The 22145-nt window shown below is 38.2% G+C and overlaps 1 protein-coding gene across 1 annotated transcript; it reads left to right on the top strand.

The window, feature by feature from the left end:
* The first annotated feature begins 1448 nt into the window (after window positions 1-1448).
* Window positions 1449-19412, top strand: LOC110970727 (four and a half LIM domains protein 1-like). Its single transcript, XM_022221038.2, has 6 exons — window positions 1449-1551; window positions 14766-14945; window positions 15037-15211; window positions 15537-15706; window positions 16754-16940; window positions 18461-19412. Exons 2-6 carry the CDS (start codon window positions 14790-14792, stop codon window positions 18610-18612), a joined length of 840 nt encoding a protein of 279 aa, XP_022076730.1. The 5' UTR covers window positions 1449-1551; window positions 14766-14789; the 3' UTR covers window positions 18613-19412.
* Window positions 19413-22145: the final 2733 nt, after the last annotated feature.

The following is a 22145-nucleotide window of genomic DNA, read 5'->3' as shown; positions in this document are numbered from 1 at the left end:
TCCTGCCAAATTAAAAAAAAAAGGAAAATAAATCTTCTCCCAAGTTCATGTTGGCCCGGTGCATAGAAGCACCCCACATCATAATACTGCCACCACCATGCTTCACAGTGGGCATGGTGTGTTTGTGATGATATGCAGTGATTAGTGTTCAACAAAAATCTACATCTTATCTGATGGCAAAAAATGCTCAAATTTGGTCTTATCAGATCAAGAACCTTCTTCCAGTTGACTTCAGAGTCTCTCACATGGCTTCTGGTGAACTGTAGTCAGGATTTTGCAGGAACTTTATTCACCAGTGATTTTCTTTGCCTCTCTACCGCAAAGCTTTGACTGGTGAAAAACAATCAACAGTTGTTGGATGAACCGTCTTTCCCATTGCAGCTGATGAAGCTTCTAACTCCTCATAGAAGTCATAAGTGTCTTGGTGGCCTCCCTCCCTACTGCCTTTCTTGCACAGTCACTCAGTTTTAAAGGAAATTCTGGAAAAAATAATTTTCACAGAGTTGCTTGGAGCTTTCTTTTGTCCTCATGGTGTAGTTATATCCAGCACTGATTAACACATTCCAGACACATGGGGGTCAATTGTGAGACTTTTTGTAACTAGTTGACATTTTAACCGTTTTCAGGCCTAAAATCATCATGGCCGCCTATAACCAAACACCACATGGCATTTTTACAGAAAGATTCTTCTAAAATATTACACGTACAATTGAGTAAAATTGAAAGTTATTTATCAAGATATTGTGGTAAACTTGTTGGCGTGCAATAAATCCACACTTGACTCACACAGTACTTTATATTAAATAACTCAGAAAGCCTTGGAGTCTGGAAAGTCTTTTCTTCAGGAGGAAATGACATCATGTGGAGCAGGTCATGTGATCTGGAATTAACACATTTCCTTGAGAGGTGTTTTGGGGAACTTAGTTGAAAGTGATTTCTTGGACACAGATAAAATTTGATATATTTCCATATGAAATTTGATATACTTCCAGAAAAGAAATATCTGTCACAATTATCTCAACTAAATAAAAAGAACACAAACCAATTTTTGAATAAATGATTGTTTCCATATTAAATGCTTGTGGAATTTTTAAAGACATGATCATAATGAACATTAAAAAAAATATTTTTTTACTTTTAATAAAAATGTGTTCAAGATATATCTGATGGACTTTAAAAGTCCCTCAATTATATATTGACCCATGTGTCTTTATAGTACAGTAAGTTCAGACACACTCTCTGCACCAAATGGGTGCATAGGTGAGCCACTTACACCTATTTTACATTTTATATATTCAATTAATTGGTCTTACTTGGAAGAAACATAGCCTTCGCTTTTTTTTTGTAAATTCTTGTCCAAATTGGCTTTTATTTCGAAAATCCCCTATGCTTGAGGAGTGTGGCACTTTTATTTTGAAGGCGGAGCCGCACGCCTCGGTCTGGTGCTCCACAGCTGGCAGGCTCTCTAACGTGTGAGCGGGTCGTCAAAGCGGAGCTCCGCTGCCTCCAGAGAGCCGCTCATCCGCCGCCGTAGACATCACTCTGACCCCGGTAAGGTGACCGAGGAGCGCCGCTGCTTGTTACCGCCCAGAGCGGACAGACCCTCCGCTGCTGGAGGCTGTTTTTTTTTAACACAGAAAGTTAGTCACTGCACGGCTGTTTTCTAGTTTGCACTGGGGCATAAAAGTTCCATGGCGCTTGGTATAGTTCTTTCCACTCTGCAGGATGCATGTTTTATGGGTCTACTGTCAATATTTGATCATTTTAAGGTTATTGATTATGATAAGAATCCTGCTCAGAGCAGATCAGCTCTTATTCTCTATGTGGCACTAACCCTCCTCCTCCTCCTATTCCACACGTTAGGATTTCATGCACATTTCATCTGTAAAGCAGTATTTTGATATGTACAGAGGAAACTAGCCCTAAAGTTGTCTGGGGCGTTGGCTGTCTGTCGGTCTGTCTCTAGAAGTGTGTGTGTGAGCTACAGTTACATGCTGACTTGTGAAATCCTGGGCAGCTCCTGAAATCTGTTTCCAGTTAGGAAGTCTCCTTTTTTCACCCAATGATGGAACCATTGAGGCAAAAAAATGATTCACAGAGGTCAATTAAAATTCCTGTACAGCTATTTTTTTCATTGTGTGTGTGTAAGTGATGCACATGGCTCCAGCAGCTGCATTCAGGATCTCTTTCTCCTCAGTTTTGGACTGTTAACAGGTCACACACTCGATCACACACAGTTTCTAGAAAGAAAACTGCAACGATCCATGAACAAAATGATTATTTGAGCAACTCTACTGGAGGAAACATCAAATCGGACATTAAATGAAATGGAAATGAACAAAAATGTTGAAATAATCCATTCAGATCGCTGGATACTGAATTGATTATCACACATGCACACACACACACACACACACACACACACTAGAAAGCCTTGGGGAGTTTTTTTTAGCAGAAGTCGAAGCCGGTGTCTGCATGTTAAAGAAATTACCATGAGCTCAGTACCATAAAATACATTGCAGCCTCATTAAACTTTATGTAACTGGACTGTCTTCACGTCATGGTAACTCCCTGTTGTGCTTGGCCTGTTGTGAGTTAAACAGGATCAAATGTGAATAGGATGCAGACGGTGCGTTTTTACTTTTCATTGATCCCCCATGTAATCTCAATATTTTAGCAGCAGTTTTATTAGGGAATTTTTTTGGACTCCTGCAGCTTTAACGGTCTGACAACATGGAAGTGCAATAGACTTTTGGTGCGAAACTTGGCGGTGTGCTATTTTTGTCTTGCAGCTATTAAAATCTGTGTCGGTGTGTTTGACATTAATCAGAAGTTGTGATTTGTATGATGTGAAAGGAAGGAAATAGGGATAGGCAGCTATAATAGGCCTTAAGGACATCGAGAAGAGATGTTACAGATCTGTTTAGAATAGGTAGGTAGAAGAGCTGATCAGCACCACTTTCACATTTTTGTATTCATTTAGAAGCTAGAACCAGCAGCCATTAGCTTAGTTTAGTGTAAATACTGGAAGCAGAGGCAAACAGCTAGCCTGGTTCTGTATGTCCAATCAGTTATCAGGAACTTTGAAGCTCATTAATCAATAAACTTGATCTTTTTTTTTGAAGTCATGCAATAACTAAGGTGCAAAAACCTCATCTTTGTGGTTTTATTATTATTTTTGTGTCATCGCAAAGTTGACGTGAAGACTGACAGCTTTGACTATGAGTGCGACAAGTAGCAGTTATAGTACATAAGTCCAGTTTTATGGGCACGTAAGAAATGGAACAATGAATGACTTGTTATGTTAGCGTGTATGGTGAATTTTAAGTTATTGTCCTCTTGAAGTTTAACCAGTGACCATTTGATTTCTCTAAAGCTACGTATTCACTAGATCCGGCAATTTCCCATATCCCATTCTTTGTCTATGTCCTTGAAACTGCGTTTCAAGCTCTGATCCGGTGCGTCTCCCATGACTTTATGCAAATTTGATGCGGAGTGCGGATGTCCGACACATCGCGAAACTTTCGTCAAATGTCTAAATCGCTGAACTACAACGAGGACAGATTCAGCTACTGCACAGGCTATTTCTCACCTCAAATGCTTTCAGAAATACTTTTCGCTGAACTGTTTTTGCAAAAGACAAAGTTTGCGTCTGAGCAACCATGTTGGTCTGGCTTCAAATCCAGGAGCAGACAGCTCCCAAGTCGATGCGTTTGTCCAATCAGGGACTGGCAGGATAGTTAAAGAAGAAGGTCAGCAGGAGCTGAACACCGGCTACTGGCCTCAAGTACATGTCCACCAAGCGGGCGATTTTTAGATGCGGTGCGTTTACATGCGGGAAAAATGCATCTAGTGGACACGTAGCTTAAGTTGAACCCATCATGTTGAGACCAACACAGCCATTTTTTGGGATGCTCAGAAGTAGCTACCCTGGAGTCGGTACTTTATTCTCCACAAAATAGTCCTGAAAAAAGTTTTAAAGCACGGCTCCTGTTCATACTTAACAGGTAGATGAGAGAATGGAATCAATGATATAACTTAATTCTCACCAAGGAAGTTAATAAATGTATTTATATAAATGTCGAAATATTCCCTTAAGCTTACAGAGACTATCAGACAGATGGAAAATGCATGAAAAATGTGAATAAAGAAATTGAAAAACATAGCAAATGTTCCAAATTTCTGCACTTGTGTGTCGGCAATAGTGAGCACATCATAAATGTAGTCGCATATCAAAGTCCTTCAGTGTGCAACCAACTGCACAACTGAAATAGATGGTGCTGCTTGTTATGAGGAGAGTCAGTGTGAAAAGAGTCTCTTTCATCCACACCTTTAAGAATTAATCAGTAAAGGAGCTGCAATTGAAGTACCCGCTGCTGGACTTTGGAGGTGCTTTGATTTGTAGCAGTAAACTTTGCGCTGATGGTGCCAAACACAGTGCAAAGTTTCTAACTTCTCAAGATATCTTGTGCTACGTCCACCCTTTGTGTTCAGCATGCCTCAGGGATATTTACACTGAAATGGTGCAACAGTGCAATTTGTAAAAAGTGGATATATTCTGCATAAAGCTCAAAGCCAGACTTTTAGAAACATTCAGAGTACACAAACGTGGAAAACGCAACTGGCATTTAGAAGGTGCTCTTCACAACCATTATTAAAACCTCAGAGTAGCTTTTCAAATAACAGCGTCTCATGGTTTCAGTAGCGACTTGTAAATCTATGTCGAGGAGAATTAAAGTTGTGCTGAGCGTGTTGGTAGTTACTTAGTTTGTTTTGATTCTTCACCCATCTGTGAGCTCATTCATATATTTGTGGTTTAACAGTTGAACTGATGGGAAATTATCTAATGTTTGGTCCCCTGAAGGAAAATTCATAGAGATAACTTTCAAACAGAAATTTAGTTAAAATGTTTCAGTCACAGGAGAAGTCAGTGCAGCTGTTAGATAGAGAAAGAATCTGGAAGAGCGGTTAGATGCTGAGATTTGCAGGGATTTTGTGGGTTTCAGATTTATGAGAGGAGACTGGAACAGTTTAAAGGCAAACAAGCCCACGAGACATCATGAGATAATTTTAGCATTAAATTTTACCATTAAATTTGAACATTAAGGAGGACCCTTTAAACAAAGCTCTCTAGAGCACACATGGAAAATGTCACGGACACTCGGGGAAATGGAAATTGGTCATACATTTAGTTTTTTTCAACTGCTCTGCTCTAAAATACTTCTCAGCTATGAGTGCAGAAACTGGAGTGTGTAACTCCAGACTCAGGTTAGGAACATCTAACCGGCAGCTTCTGCTAAAGCCATCATGTATGTGCTGTTGTCGTGGGACATGCTGTGTTTCTTTCAGCTTCACTCTACTCAGCTCGGATCTGTTGTATCAGCTCTATTCCACAGCCTGGAATGTGGCTCACCGGAGCCAGATAAAACAATTATTCAGTCCGTCCTTTTAGCCTACAAACGTTTAGCTGAACTTGCTGCTAAGTTTCAAAGCCTTGTATTTATTTTTCCGATAGCGTGATCATAATCAGAGGTAGGAGTGCTCTCAGTGTGAAGTTGTTGGGCCACGATAAGGAAACACTGATCCTTCAAGGTGCTTTTAAGCATTTTTGTATTAACAAAGAATCAGTTGACCGTGTGCAATATGAAGGTGATGCTCACACAGCTCTGCAGTTCAGCTCAGCTTTATGGAGCTTTTTTTTATTGTCTTTCAGCTTATTGTTTTGGTTTTCAGCTGAAGAGGCTCTGATAAACTCTCTTAACACGAGCTGCTGACCACTAAATGGGTATATTAATATATACTATATATATAATATATAATTGAGTGACTTTTGAAGTCCATTGGATATATCTTGCACACAAATTTATTAAAAGTAAAAAAAAATATGTTTTTTTATCTTCATTATGATCTTGTCTTTACAAATTCCATAATTATTTGTTATGGAAACAATCACTTATTAATAAAAAAATGACTGGATATCACTACAGTGTCAACTAAATAACTAAATCACCTTCTAAGTAGCTAAACAATAATAAAATGAGCTTATTCAAAAAAAATTTGATTGTGTTCTTTTTATTAAGTTGAGATAAAAATGACAGATATTTTGTGGCAATATATCAAATTTTATATAGAAAATAACAAAGTGTATCTGTGTCCGAGAAATCACTTTCAACTAAGTTACAAAAACACATTGTGTGTTAATTCCAGATCACAAGACCTGCTCCACATGATGTCATTTCCTCCTGAAGAAAAGACTGGCAAGACTCCAAGGCTTTCTGAGTTATTTAACATGAAGTAGTGTGTGAGTCAAGTGTGGATTTTGTAGGCGGCCATGTTGATTTTAGGCCTGAAAACAGCAAAAATGTCAACTATGTTACAAAAAGTCCAGCAATTATGTATTGACCCAAATGACAGAAGGATGAAGCTATCGAGGACCCGGTGAACACAGTGGAGCTTAAGAGTCAGATGCATCTCAAAGAACTAATATTAATGAAACATGTCTCCAAATGATTGCTCGTACTGATGCCAAATACACAGGTTTTCCAGACATTAGACAGCAGAAGCACTTTTGATCGCGATGTGTGCATCCACAATAATCAACTCGCAGAAGTGTAATGTAAAAGAAGGCAAATTAACTTAAACAAATTCAGTTATAACTTTTTTCTATTTTTTGCCGTTTGTTAAAAAAAACAAACGCAACAAATCTACTAAAGAAATGGAAAAAAAACAGCAAAAGTAAACTGTTAGCCACAACTACATTCTTTCAAAATGACAAAAAGACTCATCTGCAACCAACAATCAGCTGAAAAAATGGAGGGACTTCTAGGCTGAACTGCAGGCTGTGTTTACACCGAGCATATGGGTAATGTAGTTTAATGAGAAGCAAAGCAGAAATGCAAGCAGTGAAATATCTACAGTAAGTAGACCCAGTCTTTTCCCAGTATTGGTGACACCTGTGTGCAAAATGTTGTACATAGTCACTTCAGTTTTTATGGTTTTGTTTTTGTATAATAAGTAATCAATGAAATTTAACTGTGCTTTATCCTACGTCATTCTAAATGTGCCATACTTCACACAGGGAATTTTGGATTTCTGTCTACTTCTAGCCATAGTTGTGCTGTTTCCATAGAGGTGCAGGACTTTATATCAAAGTGGAAAAAGAGCCCACAGTGAATGAAAAATGTGACCGGAGCAAATAAACAGCCCGGGGTTAAGGTGGTTTCTTCCCAGCGTCACTATATAATAACATATTGTTCTTCACGCCTTGCCTTGACATTTAAACAATAAGTAATCCCTTATCATCACTGAGTCGGTTCACAAAGTGCAATTAGAACTCAAGTCCAAGTTTATAGTTTTTACGTGTTATCTAATCCATTATTATTAATCTACAACAATAGGTGGAAATACAGATAAAGCTAAGAATTCAAAGAGACATTTCAAGCGTTAAAACAGTTCACAAGGGGCTTGTAGGTCAGACAACTCTCAAGTATAGGATAAATATTTTGCACATTCACAGTTCAAACCCTCCTCTATTTTGAAACCACCAGGAAGCCGACATTTTCTACTGAATGTTGGTGATTAAAGACATTTTTCAGACGAGCCAGGAGCGCTGAGGTCACACCTGCAGCACAGACTGAATGATGTAAGTTCAGCCAGGGGTTTGCTTTAATGACATATGAAAGTAAGCACAGGCAGTAATGCTCGGTGCACTGAGCAATTTTCTGTGTGTAGCTGGACTGTGCCAGCTTCTGTTGCAGATTTCCTGTTTCTCAGTTTTCCACTACATTCTTCAGCGATAAGCTCATGCCAACACACACACACACACGGGAACACACAAATGGCTGGTGCACTCTAAAATAATGCGCTAATATGCTAATCCAGTTTGTCCACTCATGTTCACTCTTGCTGATGTGTTCTCTTTACACGCTCCTTTGCGTTTGCCTTTTGTCTCTTTCTCGTGTTTTTCAACGCGTGCGTGATTTTCTCCTCGTCCACATGACATGATGTCATCCTCCGTGCTCTATTTTTACTCCATGGACCGGGTTGGTTTGGAGAAACTGGTTCAAGTCAGGTGGCTGAAACTTAAACAAAGGTGGGAGATGATTCACGCACAAAGAGGAAAAGGGATAGAGAAAAGACGAAGGATTTTAAACTAAAGCAGCCAAAACACACAGCACGGATAAAAGATGACTGATATTTTCTTATTGGTAACAAATGCCAACAAAAACTAACAATATCTTACTACCAAGCTTGTGCATCTAAAGCTTGATTTCTCAGCACTGTAAATTATTGTACGTATCAACTGGCCTCCATGTATCTGATTCAAAACAGTCCCTACAATTCACTCCTGTTTGAGCTGATTTGTTGACCTTATGAAAAACACCAGCACCTCTAATGGCTCACCCCAACGCCAACCCAAAGTCTTACCCATAAAATGTAATGTTTACCCTGTGTGGACAAAATAATGTCACTCTCTGGACGGATTCACGTTCCCACAACGTGAAGCGATCTCACAGAGTTTTCCTTGGCTGCCGTGCCGCCCTTAACTCTGCGTGGCTTAATTTTGCATTTTACTGTTTCCATAGCGATCAAACACAGCATTGGCAGCTTGGATGGAACAAAATGATGTGTTCTGTACGCGCTGCCGTGTCGTGACACAGCAAGAATATTCATTGCTGAAAAACCAACCGAAAACATGCAGCAACAATGTCCTCAGAGCCAGCTGACGTCAGTGAGACCTCATTTATTTTGCTCCAACCTGTGTGGATACTGGCTCTCTTCCTGTCAGCCATTGTTCGGCTCCCATCAGATAACATTTTTACGATGCTGATAGCCAAGCATTACTATTGCCTGCTATGCAGAACTGGACTGTCTGTAATGGTGGACTATCTGCACAGTATCTATGCCTGTGCAGTTTTGAGCATAAACGAGAAAAGAAGCAGAAAACACAGATAATATTAAATGTATTCAAGAGCGATATTTGAAAGTTCGCAAACCCATACACGTCCTAAAGTACATAAAGATAACCTAATTAAACAAACAGAGACCAAAATCATATGCTTGGTAATTTACTTATTGTTGAAAATGATCCAATGTTACATATCTGTGAGTGACAAAAGCATGTGAAATTAGAGTCAGATGGGAGCGGACGCCCTGTTTGTTTCCTATCAAAATCTGATCTTCACAACCCCATGATTGAAGAAGCGCATAATGGACAACTAAATGAGATGTTTAAAGACCTTGGAAAAGAATTTGCTGAGCTTGAACATGCTGGAAAGGGTTAACAACCATCTCCAAAGAATTTGGACTCCACTAACCCACAGCCAGACGGACTGTTTACAAATGGAGGAAATTAAAGACTCTTATTCAGCTCTGCAGGAGAAGTCAGCCCAACGAAGAGCGATCCAAGAGCAAAGCATGTGATAGTACACAGGTTACACAGGACCCCGGCAGAACTTTTAATCTGCTAAAGGCCTCTTAGATTGGCTGACAGAGATGCCACCATTAGGAAAACACTGAAAAACAAATGGGTACATGGCAGGTTGCAAGGACAGAGCTACTACTCTCCAAAAGAACATTACTGTCTGTCTGCAGCTTGGTAAAGATCGTATTGACCTTTGAAATAATGCTTTGTGAATGAGACTGAAATAGAACTTTTAGGTTTAAACTAAGGAAAGGAAAAGTGTACTCCAGTTTAAGACCATTATTTCATCCGTGGAGCATGGTGGCGGCAGTATCATGGTTCAGGCCTCTTTTGCTTCAGTTGGGCCAAGAAAGCTCGACTTCAATGATGTAACAGTGAACTCTTATTGACGCCAGTGAATTCTACAGGAAGATGACATTTTCATAAACTGAACCTCAAGAGAAAGAGGGAAGTGCAGCAGCACAATGGCCCCAAGCAAACAAGTCATTCTACCAAGGAATAGTTAGAGGAAATGAGTAAATATTCTGAAACTTAAAGTGAGCATTTCATGTGCAAACCCCCCCAAAATGTTATAGTTTATTCTGTTCTGTATGTAGAAATGAGCTAAAATCTTTTCAAATTGATGCGTGAAACTAAATAAATAAATAAATAAATGGTCAATTATAATGTTTTTGTCTTACATGTTTAGTTGGGTTATTTTTTCCTGCTAGACTGCTCATGTGAAAATCAGACGATGTTTTAGATCAGAATTATGCAGAAATACAAAAAATTCAAAGGGCTTCATAAACTTTAAAGCAACAAAACAAGAGAAAGGTGAAGTGTGAAAAGGAGATAGCAGGTAAATGCCCGACTGGGAGGACTGGCAGGCTTCCAATGAAGATGGATGAGTAACCTCACCCAGTCCACAAATAAAACGGCTGCTGGTTTTTCCATTAATATGTGATGAATTAGCCGGTCACTGAAAGGAAGATGAATGTCAACTCCACATGGTTTCAGCCTCAGTTTGCGAGGAGACAAAAGAAGTGATTTAATCAGCTTTATTAACAGTAGCACCTCTAACCTCGGCCACATACCTCAGCGTGACTCTGGGTGACAAACTGACATCAGGTTTATTGTTTAAATCTGTCGTACTGCATGTTGTGCTGCCAATATGAAATATGGTATGAAACAGTTTCCTCTATGACTACATAAAAATACGTAAAATTATGCTTTGTGTTAAATGCCTGAATAACTATTGGAAAGAATACTTTTTGATCCCTTGACTTCTCCTCTGTAAGCTTTAATGTCAGTTAATCAGAGGGAGGGAAGGAACATGGAACTTTGCTTTACTAGTAAAATAAAGTTATTTCTTAACACAGAACCTTTGGCATTTGCCGAAACGAATCTTAATGAGGTGACAGATAAGCAGAAAGGGGCTTGTTGGTGCTGTTTAAATAGAACTACATATTTACCAGTGTGTTCTGTTTGCTGTAACACCAGCAGCGTCGTTATGTTCTACAGAGTTCGCTAGCAAAGTGAGACTACATAGCAGCAAATCAGGACCAAATGTAAAAACATATTCATTGGTTGTTTTCATACTTACACACACACACACACACACACACACACACACACACACACACACACACACACACACACACACGTATATACATATATGGCATGCTTTTTAGGAAATTGCAATATATGTATAAAATCTAGAATTCTGAATATATAAATTTAAATTCTAAATATATGGAATGAACCTCAGAATAAATCTCATTCCATATATTCCGGGTTTCATTCCATATATTCAGATTTTCATTAAATATATTGCGAGTTTCATGCCATATATGTGTCACAGGCCAAATTAGAATCCAGGCAGCTTTAGAATTCGCCTAGGCAGAAATCAAAATCCTACCATGGTGGTTGTACGGATTTCAATCTTGATGTATCAATAGCCTGTATATTAGAAAGAATAACCCTAACCCTCTAACAGGATTTTGGTATACAGTATATGAAAAAAAACAATTCAGAAACTACTTTGAAAACATATTTTTTTCTTTTTTCTTTCTTTTTTCTACTTCTAAAGTAATTATTTACCTTGTATCTAAAACCAGATTTCAAGGTACATAATTTTAGGGAAAACAAATAATTACATTAACAGAGCATATCATATTCAAAACCCTTCAAATTTCAATCTAGCCTAGGCAACATCAAAATTCTAATTCTGCCTAGGCGGATTCTAAATCTGCCTGGATTCTAATTTCGCCTGTAACATATACATTCCGAGTGTCATTCTATATATTCAGAATTTCATTCCACATATTTTCCACGCTTCATTCCATATATTCTGAGCTTCATTCCATATATTCTGAATTTCAATCCATATATTCCAAGTTTCATTCCATGTATTCAGACTTTCATTATATATATTCTGAGTTTCATTCTATATATTCACATTTTTATTATACAGTATATATATTCTGAGTTTCATTCCACATAGTTTCCGAGCTTCATTCCATGTGTGCAGAATTCTAGGTTATATATATTTTATATTTTCCTAAACAGCGTGCCATATGGTGCATTCAGTTCTAAGAAAAATACATTGGGGCCTTTTGGAGGAAAATAATCAAAAATCGACACATTTTCAACTTCTAATATAGTTGTAAGAGATGCATTTTCACATTAAAAGAGTGATAAAATGACTCCTACACATATTAAAAGTCAGAGACATAGAGAAGAGATACTACTGAAACCTGCTGCTACCAAAGCAATCTTTAACATAAAACTGTTACGCATGGTTTCTGGATGTGAAAAAAGGAAGTTTTGGGGTGGAATTCTAAAATTAGAACAACTTGCAGCTGTAATAATCAATTTCCAGCACCTTAAAGTCCACATCTACCTCCGTCCACCTATCACCAGCAAAGATAAGCATAAACATCTTTTATCAACATTAAAAAAAGACGATCATGTAATGAATCTCTAAACCCATTTCTGACTTGTGTCAAAAACTCGAGGCGAGGTCACAAGAAAAAGACAAACTTGAGCATTTGACAACGCAGCCCAAACTTGTGGTAACATCCTCAGCCAAAACCAGAACTTCCTCGTGAATGTGTGCCGACATGCAGGAAGCGAACGCTATAGTTTGTGGTTTCCTAGGGAGTGGTTCATGTAAGAAGTGGAGTGTGTGTGCCGGTTCTGTCAAGAGGTTGTCAGCGGTCCAGATCTCACCACATTAGTCATACCAGGCATTCCTTCATGTGTTCACCTCACTGTGCACACACACACACACACACACAGTAGTTTGTGAGAATTCCTTGTGGTCAGCCAGCGTGAACTTGATGTGGGAAATATCTGGAGTGAGCAGACTGTATCCATCTCTTCCTCCACATTTCTGTGTGTTTGTGTAGCCGTGATTTTACCATCTTGTTGTGTATTCTTTACAATCTGAAATCCTGACCCTGTAATCACGGCTCTGTCATGAGAGTTTTGGAGACCAACGTGGCGATTTTGGTTCTATGTTTATAGAGTTTATACGTGCTGTATTTTAGGAAGAGTGATTACTGGACTGTGAGAAATCAAGTCGAGGTAATTTCTACAACAAACACGTACCAAAGTCCTTCATGGAAAGATTCGATGTTTGGCGTTTTTAGAGGATAACAATGCCAACAATGCATTGCAGAACTGTACCTGGTTTTTACCTGAGAGCAAAGGAGATGGAGAGAAGTGATTGGTCAGCAGGCTGGTGGAATCTGGATGTGAAAAAAGGGATGAAGAGCTCAGAGATGTAACCTGGTGTCAACATCAGCTCTGTGCTTCAGTAGCAGCTGATGAATAGAGGCCAGCGAGGGGGAAGAGTCCTACATAGACAAGGAGAGAGGAAATAAAAGCAGGAACTATAATCTCTGAATCATTTACCCAAGTATGCTGCAGACATAGCTATTATATGGCACAGCCCAACCATCCAGTTTCAGAACTTGCTTTCCCTCAAAAAACAACCACTTTTGGCACATCTCTGTATGCAACACATCCTAAAGCAAGATTTTAATTCCATCCTCAGATCAAATGACACCAACCTGTGTTGTCGGTCAATTGTCTGCCTCTTAAATCAGCCATAAACTTTATTGTATGTGCTTCTTTATCAGAAAGCGATAAGACGTACGAGCGAGAACAAACAGAGCACATATGCAAACACACAGGTGAACACACAAAAGCACAGATAAAGACGCCTGTGTTGCTATGCTGTTACACAAAACAAACATGTCAGTGGCGCTGTTCGAGTAATGAAAGGCATCTCATCAGGAAACAGTAAATATCAGTGAAACCTGTTTCTTTATCTACAGGTACAAAGTGTATCAACAGCGCCCCTCTGTGGTAGTTTTGGGTGGTTCTTTCCAGTAAGAACACCTGAAGAAAACCACTAAATCAATGCAGAGATGCTTACACACAGCTGTGAAGGAACAGAATCATTCAATCTTAGATCTCTGAACCCCAAAATTGGCCACTGGATTTGAAACGTGTGTTAAAAATCATCAAAATGACAACGATTGATCAGAGACAAAACAAAGAATCATCACTTTCAACTTTATGACGGTTCTCGAAGTATCTGGGAGATGCTGCTCAGTCAGTAGAAGCAATAAAATTTAAGTTTAATGCTGTGATATTTCATCAAAACTGTTTGAATCATTTTAAACTGAAACTGTAAAAATAAGTAGCCATTAGCAGCATGACTAAAATTAAACTATTTTTTCGCTGAACTCGACTGAACTGCAGGCTGCATGTAGATTGGAGTCAAGTATGGAAATTAAAAATGTAAACAGGAAAATATCTATACAGTTTAATCTACACTTTTCTGGTATTGGTAACACCTGTGGCCACATGGAAAAATGTTGTACATGTTGACTCCAGGTTATTTCAATTTTTGTAAAAGAAATAATGAAAGAAATTCAAACCAGAGTTTCTTCTTTTCATGATTTACGGCATTGTAGCTTTACTATACCGTACAAAGGATATTTCTGAGTTATGTCTACTTCTAGCCATGGTTGTACTGTTTCCATGGAGGTGCAGGACTTTATGTTGCAGTAAAGAAAAAAAAAAAGAGCCCCCAGAGAGGAAAAATATGACAGGAGCAAGAAAAAAAAAGCAACAACCATAAACTGCTTAGAGTTCAGAGGGTGAACTGTGGAGCATTTGATCTTACTAGTCTTGTTGTTTGATTAACTATAACTGAGTTGAATTGCTTGATTTCCCCTTGGGATTAAGAAAATATCTATCCATCCATCCAGCTATCCATCAATTTTTCTCTTTTCCGTGATGCCTTCACTGTGAACAGGATTTTACATTCTCTCTCTTCTTGCTGTAGTTGTGAGCCCACCTGGATGTGACGATGGCCGACAGCTCACACTGTTTCTACTGTCGTGAAGACCTCGGGGGGAAGAGGTTCGTACGTAGCGAAGGCCGGCCGGTGTGCGTTCGCTGCCACACCAAGTTCTGCGCCAACTCCTGCGCCGAGTGCCACCGACCCATCTCTGTGGAGACCAAGGTGTGTTGTCAGGTTCACCGTCAGTGCTGTCTCTGTATTTTTTCCTTCCATTTACATCTGAGAACAACCTCTCTCTCTTTTCTTCTGTCAGGAGCTCAGCCACAAGGGCCGATATTGGCATGAGGAGTGCTTCCGTTGTGCAAAGTGTTACAAGCCTCTGGCCAAGGAGCCCTTCAGCACCAAGGACGACCGCATCATGTGTGGGAAGTGCTGCTCCAGAGAGGACGCTCCACGCTGCCACGGATGCTACAAACCCATCCTGGCCGGTACGACTGATCACCTTCACAATGGGATTTTGTGAAGTTAGCAGAGAAGCACTGTGAGGGATGAGATTTAGGAAGAAAGAGGCCCATTGGTCAACTTATTTTGGTGATTAAAAGACCAAAGAAACCCAGTTGGACAAGATAGAGTATGTTTTAAAAGAATCTGACTCACACATTCATGTTTTTAAGCCATGTAAATGACTATCTACAATTATGGTGAACAGTTTTGCATTCAGTAAGCATTGTCACCACTTAGAACTGGAGTGAGTGGCTGTAAAATGTCCATCTACAGGTTGTATTTGATCAGTCCCTTCCTTGTCTCCTGCAGGTACAGAGAGCGTGGAGTACAAAGGGAACTCGTGGCACGACGAATGCTTCACCTGTTGCAACTGTAAACGACCAATAGGATCACAGAGTTTCCTCTACAAAGGAAACGACATTTACTGCAGTCCCTGCCATGACAAGAAATTCGCCAAACACTGTGTCAGCTGCAAGAAGGTAATTAATGTCAAAGGTGGAACTGGCTTGCCTTCTTATAAGCAAATTAAAGGATCAAAGAATCACCGGAAAGTGATAATGAGGCTTCCTTAGACAGTTTGTACACTTTGCAGGGTTTTACACTTTGCTACTGTGTAAAATTTTCTGATTCTTCTCGTTCTTTTACAGTTACTTTGTTGCATTTAGTGCAGGGGTGTCAAACTCATTCTCGTTCAGGGGCCACATTCAGTCTAGTTTGATCTGAAGTGGGCGGGACCTGTAAAATCACAGCACTATAACCTATAAATAACCACAACCTTTGTCTTAGTGCAAAAAAGTACGTTTTTAAAATGTTCATATTTAAGGCATTATCTCTTTGCAAAACATTATGAACAACCCGAAATTTCTTAATAAAAATAAATTCAATTTCAACAATATTATGCCTCATTTTATCATTTAAACATTAGAACGTACAGATCACAGAGTGTCTATATAGGAACAAAACATTTAGTCACAGATATCTGGAACTGAATGATATAGTATTTTACTTTATGATCAAAATGGTAAAAGACAAAAAAACAACAAAAACATGACAAAATATTGCAAAAACGAGACACAAAATGAAAAAAATGAGACCAATGACACAAAACAAAACAAAAAGAGACAACAAATTTGACAAAAAAAAGTTAAAGTGACAAAAAATGGACAAAAAATTAGACAAAAAATGACAATACAAGCGAGACAAAAAGGAAACAAAATGAGAAAAACGTGAGACAAATGATAAAATTCTGACAAAAAAACAACAGAAACAGATAAAATATTTTAAAAAATGAGACACAAGAATAATGAGAAATCTTTGAATTTAGAGTTTTACAAATTTACAATTTGCAGTTAATGTCTTCTCTGTAATTTTTACACTTTACAAAGTTGTCCCGCTGGCCAGATTGAACCCTCTGGCGGTCTGGTTTTAGCCCACGGGCCGCATGTTTGACACCCCTGGTTCAATCAAACAATATGCCAACACAGGTTTAATTTGTTGCTACCACTGCTGTTTCCCTCTGTCTCCAGCCTATAACCTCTGGAGGAGTGAACTACCAGGACCAGCCGTGGCACGGTCATTGCTTCGTGTGCAGCTCCTGCTCAAAGCCTCTGGCGGGGTCCAGTTTCACCAACCACCAGGACCAGGTCTTCTGTGTCGACTGCTACAAGACCTCTGTGGCCAAGAAATGCAGCGGCTGCCAACATCCCATCACAGGTCAGAAGACTGTCAAAAAGAAGATATGACCGTTAGAAAAAACTGCACAAGATCGATCTTTTACAACAAATTTGTGCTGTTAAGAGTTTGGTATATAGTGGAAAATATTAGAGAAAATATCACATCCTTAGAGATGCTTGGTTGTCACAGGTCCCAGTGGAAACATTCTATTGTCACAGAATTAGATAAGATTACAACTACTCTCAGTTTTGCGTGTAAGGCTACCGACAGGAGACTTTTGTTCATTTGCTGAAAAATGTCACAATTTATTTAAGACCTGGAGCTCTGTTATAAACTGGGTAAACTTTGTCGACACCTGAGTTTTTAGTACAAATTGTGACTTTAAATTCAACATAATAGGCAAGTAGCAAACAGTGCAGCGGGTAACAGAGGATATATCCATTTATTGAGTGATTAATATAGTAAGGTTGTCAACAAAAACAAGATATCTACAAGTAACCGATAACCGACTGATGCCAAAATGTGATCAATAGGATACACAGAACCAGTCAAACGTTTGGACACACCGTCTCATTCAGTAGTTTTTATTTAACAATTTCTACATTGTAGGGTAATACTGAAGACATCGAAAATATGAAAAAAAAAAAGCTGACTGAGAGAATGCCAAGTATGTGCAAAGCTGTCATCAAAGCAAAAAGAGACTACTTTGAAGAATCTAAAATATATAACAGATTCTGGTTTGTTTTTTGTTTACTAAATAATTCCATATGTGTTCTTTCATAGCTTTGATGTCGTCAGTATTAACCAACAATGTACAAAATGATTAAAATAAATAACAACTAGGGATGTCAAATGTTGGCTTTTTTGCTAATAACTGATGTGCCGATATTTTCCAACTCTCAATTTCTGATTCCGATATCAACCGATACTTATATCTGTGGGCGATTTAACTAATTGTAGGTAATATCACACATCTCCTGTCGTGGCATTAACGCACCATGCCCAATTTTATTGTGATGCTCCATTGGATGCATTCTCAAATGCAACGAAGGATTCCAAATGTAAACACTGTCTGTGCAAAATAGGAAAAGTTCACATTCTCCCTCACTCTATCAGTCTACTACAATGTGGCAACTATACAATTTTGAAAACTGTTGGCGAAATCCAGGCATTATTTTATCGGTTTTCATGACAGGCAAAAAAATGATAACGATATTGACTGATATTACATTTTTATACCAATAACAGGCCGATATTATCGGACATCCCTAATAACAACCATTGAATGAGAAGGTGTGTCCAAACTTTGGACTGGTGCTGTAGTTTAGTTTGGTACAATGTGGGACTAAATAAAAAGAGTAGTACACCAGAATGAAATGATCCAAGTGTTCACTAGTTTTTCAGTTTAAAGTTGGGTGATACTTTAAGAAGAACACCATGTTTGGAACAACATGTTGAAGAGTTCAGCGTTTCATTGCAGCGACTTTAAAGCTGAACTGACAGATTCAGGCCAACAAATACCATACAACTCAGCGTGTAACTCTCTTCTCTTTTCGCAGGTTTTGGTAAAGGAGTGAACGTTGTGAACTACGAGGGCAGCTCCTGGCATGAATACTGCTTCAACTGTAAGAAGTGCTCCCTCAGTCTGTCCAACAAACGTTTCGTAGCAAAAGGAAGAGACATCCTCTGCGCCGACTGCGGCAACAAATAGCGACGGACAGCTTTCAGTGATTTACGTTACCATTCTGATTTTTAAAAAGTAGCTTTTCAGGCTTTATTTTTATATATATACATTTCAGTATAATCAAGTTGAGCTTTGGAGAGATTAAATGTTAAGTGATGGGAACGATAAGACTAAAATGTCATTTTTAGCAAATGTTGATGGTTTGCTCTGATGCTGCACACTGATGCTACAAAACAGTGGTTTGCCCTCCAGCTCTGAACAACTTAAAAAACTGTGAGTTGGGCAGTTTCCTACAGGAGACATAAAATATGATAGTCCGCATAAAACTATACAACCTGGTGATGCAGCAGAAAGAAAAAAAACTACTATGCTGGAATTCTAAGAGCTCCTGGTTGGGAGTCTTCATTTTCATTCAACACATATTTCACTTAAGAGTTAGCATGAAGCTAAGTGCTACCTTGTATTTTTAAAAGCTAAGAAATGGTGATATAAATTGGAGATAAAAATGTGATTGTTTGAATTGCATTTTTCATCTTTTTCATAACGTAAAAATAGCTGATTATGGTAGTGGCTTTAATGTCTACTTTTTATTTGAAAAGTGCCATCATTCTGTGCTCAAACAAGCAAAATCATATGTGTAATTGCTAACTGATATTGCTTTGCTTAATGTACAGTATGTTTTAAGTAAATGAAACTATATGCACTTTTACTAATTGTTTTTTCTCCAAAGAAAGGGGAAAATAAATACCAGTTTTGAAATATATATGCAAACTGCATGCCTTGATGGGTTGTTATAATGGAATAAACTTTCTACAAAACTTGAGAAATTGCATTTGTTTTCATTGATCTAATTCTGATTTAGAGGTTCCATGATGAAATGTAGCATTTTTACCATGTCACATGCACAGAAAATTTCTGGAGTGAAACATCTGGTAGCTAAACAAAAAGAGTGAAAGTGTTACATTTGTGGAGTTTATTCTTTAACTTCAACTCCGGTTTGTGTTGAGCGACGCTGTAAGAGTAATATTTGGAGTTTATTCAGTGGATGTTCAGGAACTGAACACTCAACTGAAGGCTCAGGGCAAGGCTGTTAAACAAGCACTAACTATTTTATTCAGCCAAAATGTTAAGTTGTTTCCTCTGTGCCTCATCCTTTGGCACAGTTTTGCTTTTGTTCAGGCACCTAAAACTAGTTCATGTAATGTATCCACCAGCACAAAGTCTAAGACTAAAATGCAGTCAGTTTGTTGTTTGCAGTTCTCTAGTGATTCTGGATTTAGCACACATTAAGACACATGCTGTAACTGATAATATACGTGTGCCTCATGAAACCATTGCCCACTGTGACAGAAGAACTCTGATACTAAATGGAGGAAGTACTTCAAGGACAAACGGGGTGTAGCGTAGCCAGCTGAACTGCACAGTGGTGTTATGTGGTATGATACCATACAAATAATACAACTGGGACAAAAAAAAAAATCAACCAAGCTGCTGTTAATGATGAATTCATCCACGTTCATAATTCTAAAAACGATCCAGGTCAACGATAAGAGAACTTCTGCGACAAAAGCTGCTTCAAAAGTCATTCTTTGTTTTCAGTTCATACATTTGATCTCCAAACCCAATTATACTACGCTGAATTTCAACGTGCAAATCCTCTTGGCACTATGAAAAAACTGTATACATGAAGTTGGCTACCTTTACTTCACCCTCAGAAACCTTCCTCTGAATTCTGCGCTGAAGAATATTCATTTGGCATCGTTGTTTGATGAACAAGATCTTTAGAAATATAGTATTGATGAAATACTGAAACCTTTAATACGGGACGTAACAATACACAGATAGTTCAGTCTTTTATACGACTTTAAAATAGTGATTTAGCTCTACATGTGCACACAGTGTTTACAGAAAGCGGCCCATGTTTGACAACACTAATTATCTTTTAGCTTATTGCCTTTATATCATGCAATTACTTTTCGTTTTTACATAATTGATGAACTGCTAAGAGGACATTCAATATGTACACATGCAGTTCTTTCTCTCTCTCTATCTTCTCTGTCTCTCCTGCAAACACATAACACCAGTGGACCAATCACAGCCAGACGACGCCGGTCTCCGCTTCACAAACAGTCAAAGCGCCTTTATTTACGGAGACGGTTAGTAATAAATGCTCCATCTCTGAGCTGGTTGCATCAAACCAGTGGGACACTTTGAAGCTAATTCCTTGCAGTGATAAGTCTCTCTGTCACTGAGGTTGAGACTTTTACAGGTCTCTTCTGCTTTTCAGACTGTCGTATTTGAGGTGAGTGATATTTCAATTATTCTGTGACAACTGAAAGCAGCATTAGCTAATATTGTGATAAATAAAATCAGAAGTGCTTATTTTTAACAATGTAGTTTAATGGAAGGAGAACATTGTGTTCAATTTGAAGTTACATTTTTCCCTTAAAGTTTATTATAAGAAGATGAATGAACGCAGGTCTGCTTTAACATTCACACACCCATTTTCATGACAGAGCGTACATATGTCTACACACACGCAGCCTTCTACACTAAAACAGCTTGATATTTGATCCTGTAGTTTGCTTGTTTTTGTGGAATCTTAACTTTGGAATGACCTGCCTGAGGAAATAAGGCTTGCAGAGTCAGCAACTTCTTTTAAATCACTTCTGAAAACTCACTTTTACAGACTTGTTTTTATGTGAGGTTTTGTTTTAGCTTTATTTAGTTTCAGTGTTCTATTTTGTATTGTGTCCTGTTTATTTTAGATGTTCTCCCTTGTTTTATTTTACTTTTAGCTGCATGGTTCTTTGGTGTGATGTCGTCTCTCTAATATTTTAATTCTCTGACATTTTTTATTTATAATTTCTAATTTTAATCCTCAATCTTATTCTTTAATTTTTAAACTGCCCAGTTCTCTTGTTGCTATGATTGCTAATCTAGCTAATTATTAACTTAATTTATTGCAATTTTTACTATTTATTTTAACTGACTGCTCTGAATGGTCTCCTGTATCTAGTCTGATTGTCCGTGTTGCATGGTTTAACTGTCAAACCACTTTGTGAACACTGTTGTGCTACATAAATAAAGTTATTATTATTATTATTGTTTGTGTCTGCATGCTATGCATACTGAGGTGAAGCTTCTTCTATATGCCTACGGAATGTTTTAAATTTTACATTCACAATTTTATTTTTCTTGTTATGCTTCTACATGAAAAAACTTAAAAAGCAATTGTATTTTTCTCCCCACAGATTTAAGATGATTTCTCTTAAAAAATTCCTGATGGTATTTATCACCATGTCAATGCTGAGCAGCCCGGTCACTACTATGGTAACAGGTAGGAATCAGTGTCAAGCAAATAGTGATTTGATAGAGGATTCACTTAAAGAAATTCCAACAGAGAGCTAAAAAAATTACACTGGTAAACAGTATTACCTCCCTTTTGAAAACAGATTTCTCATTTAAGATCACAATCTGCATTTTGGAAGTAACAATTGTGTCAGAAAGTCACTGTTTTGATTGTAAAAACTAAGTCTAGAGCACCTAAAACAAACATC

Source organism: Acanthochromis polyacanthus, chromosome 17, assembly GCF_021347895.1.
Source record: "Acanthochromis polyacanthus isolate Apoly-LR-REF ecotype Palm Island chromosome 17, KAUST_Apoly_ChrSc, whole genome shotgun sequence".
NCBI classification, from domain to species: domain Eukaryota; kingdom Metazoa; phylum Chordata; class Actinopteri; family Pomacentridae; genus Acanthochromis; species Acanthochromis polyacanthus.
Note: the sequence above shows the minus strand (reverse complement) of the source record. Positions and strands in the feature narration are given on the sequence as shown.

What these genes read in the sequence shown, in the direction of transcription:
- LOC110970727 (XM_022221038.2), top strand. Translation starts at nt 14,790, where the DNA reads ATGGCCGACAGCTCACACTGTTTCTACTGTCGTGAAGACCTCGGGGGG. An exon ending in ACTGTGTCAGCTGCAAGAAG is followed by an intron (nt 15,707 to 16,753) that starts GTAATTAATGTC and finishes CTCTGTCTCCAG; the next exon opens with CCTATAACCTCTGGAGGAGT. An exon ending in CTGCCAACATCCCATCACAG is followed by an intron (nt 16,941 to 18,460) that starts GTCAGAAGACTG and finishes CTCTTTTCGCAG; the next exon opens with GTTTTGGTAAAGGAGTGAAC.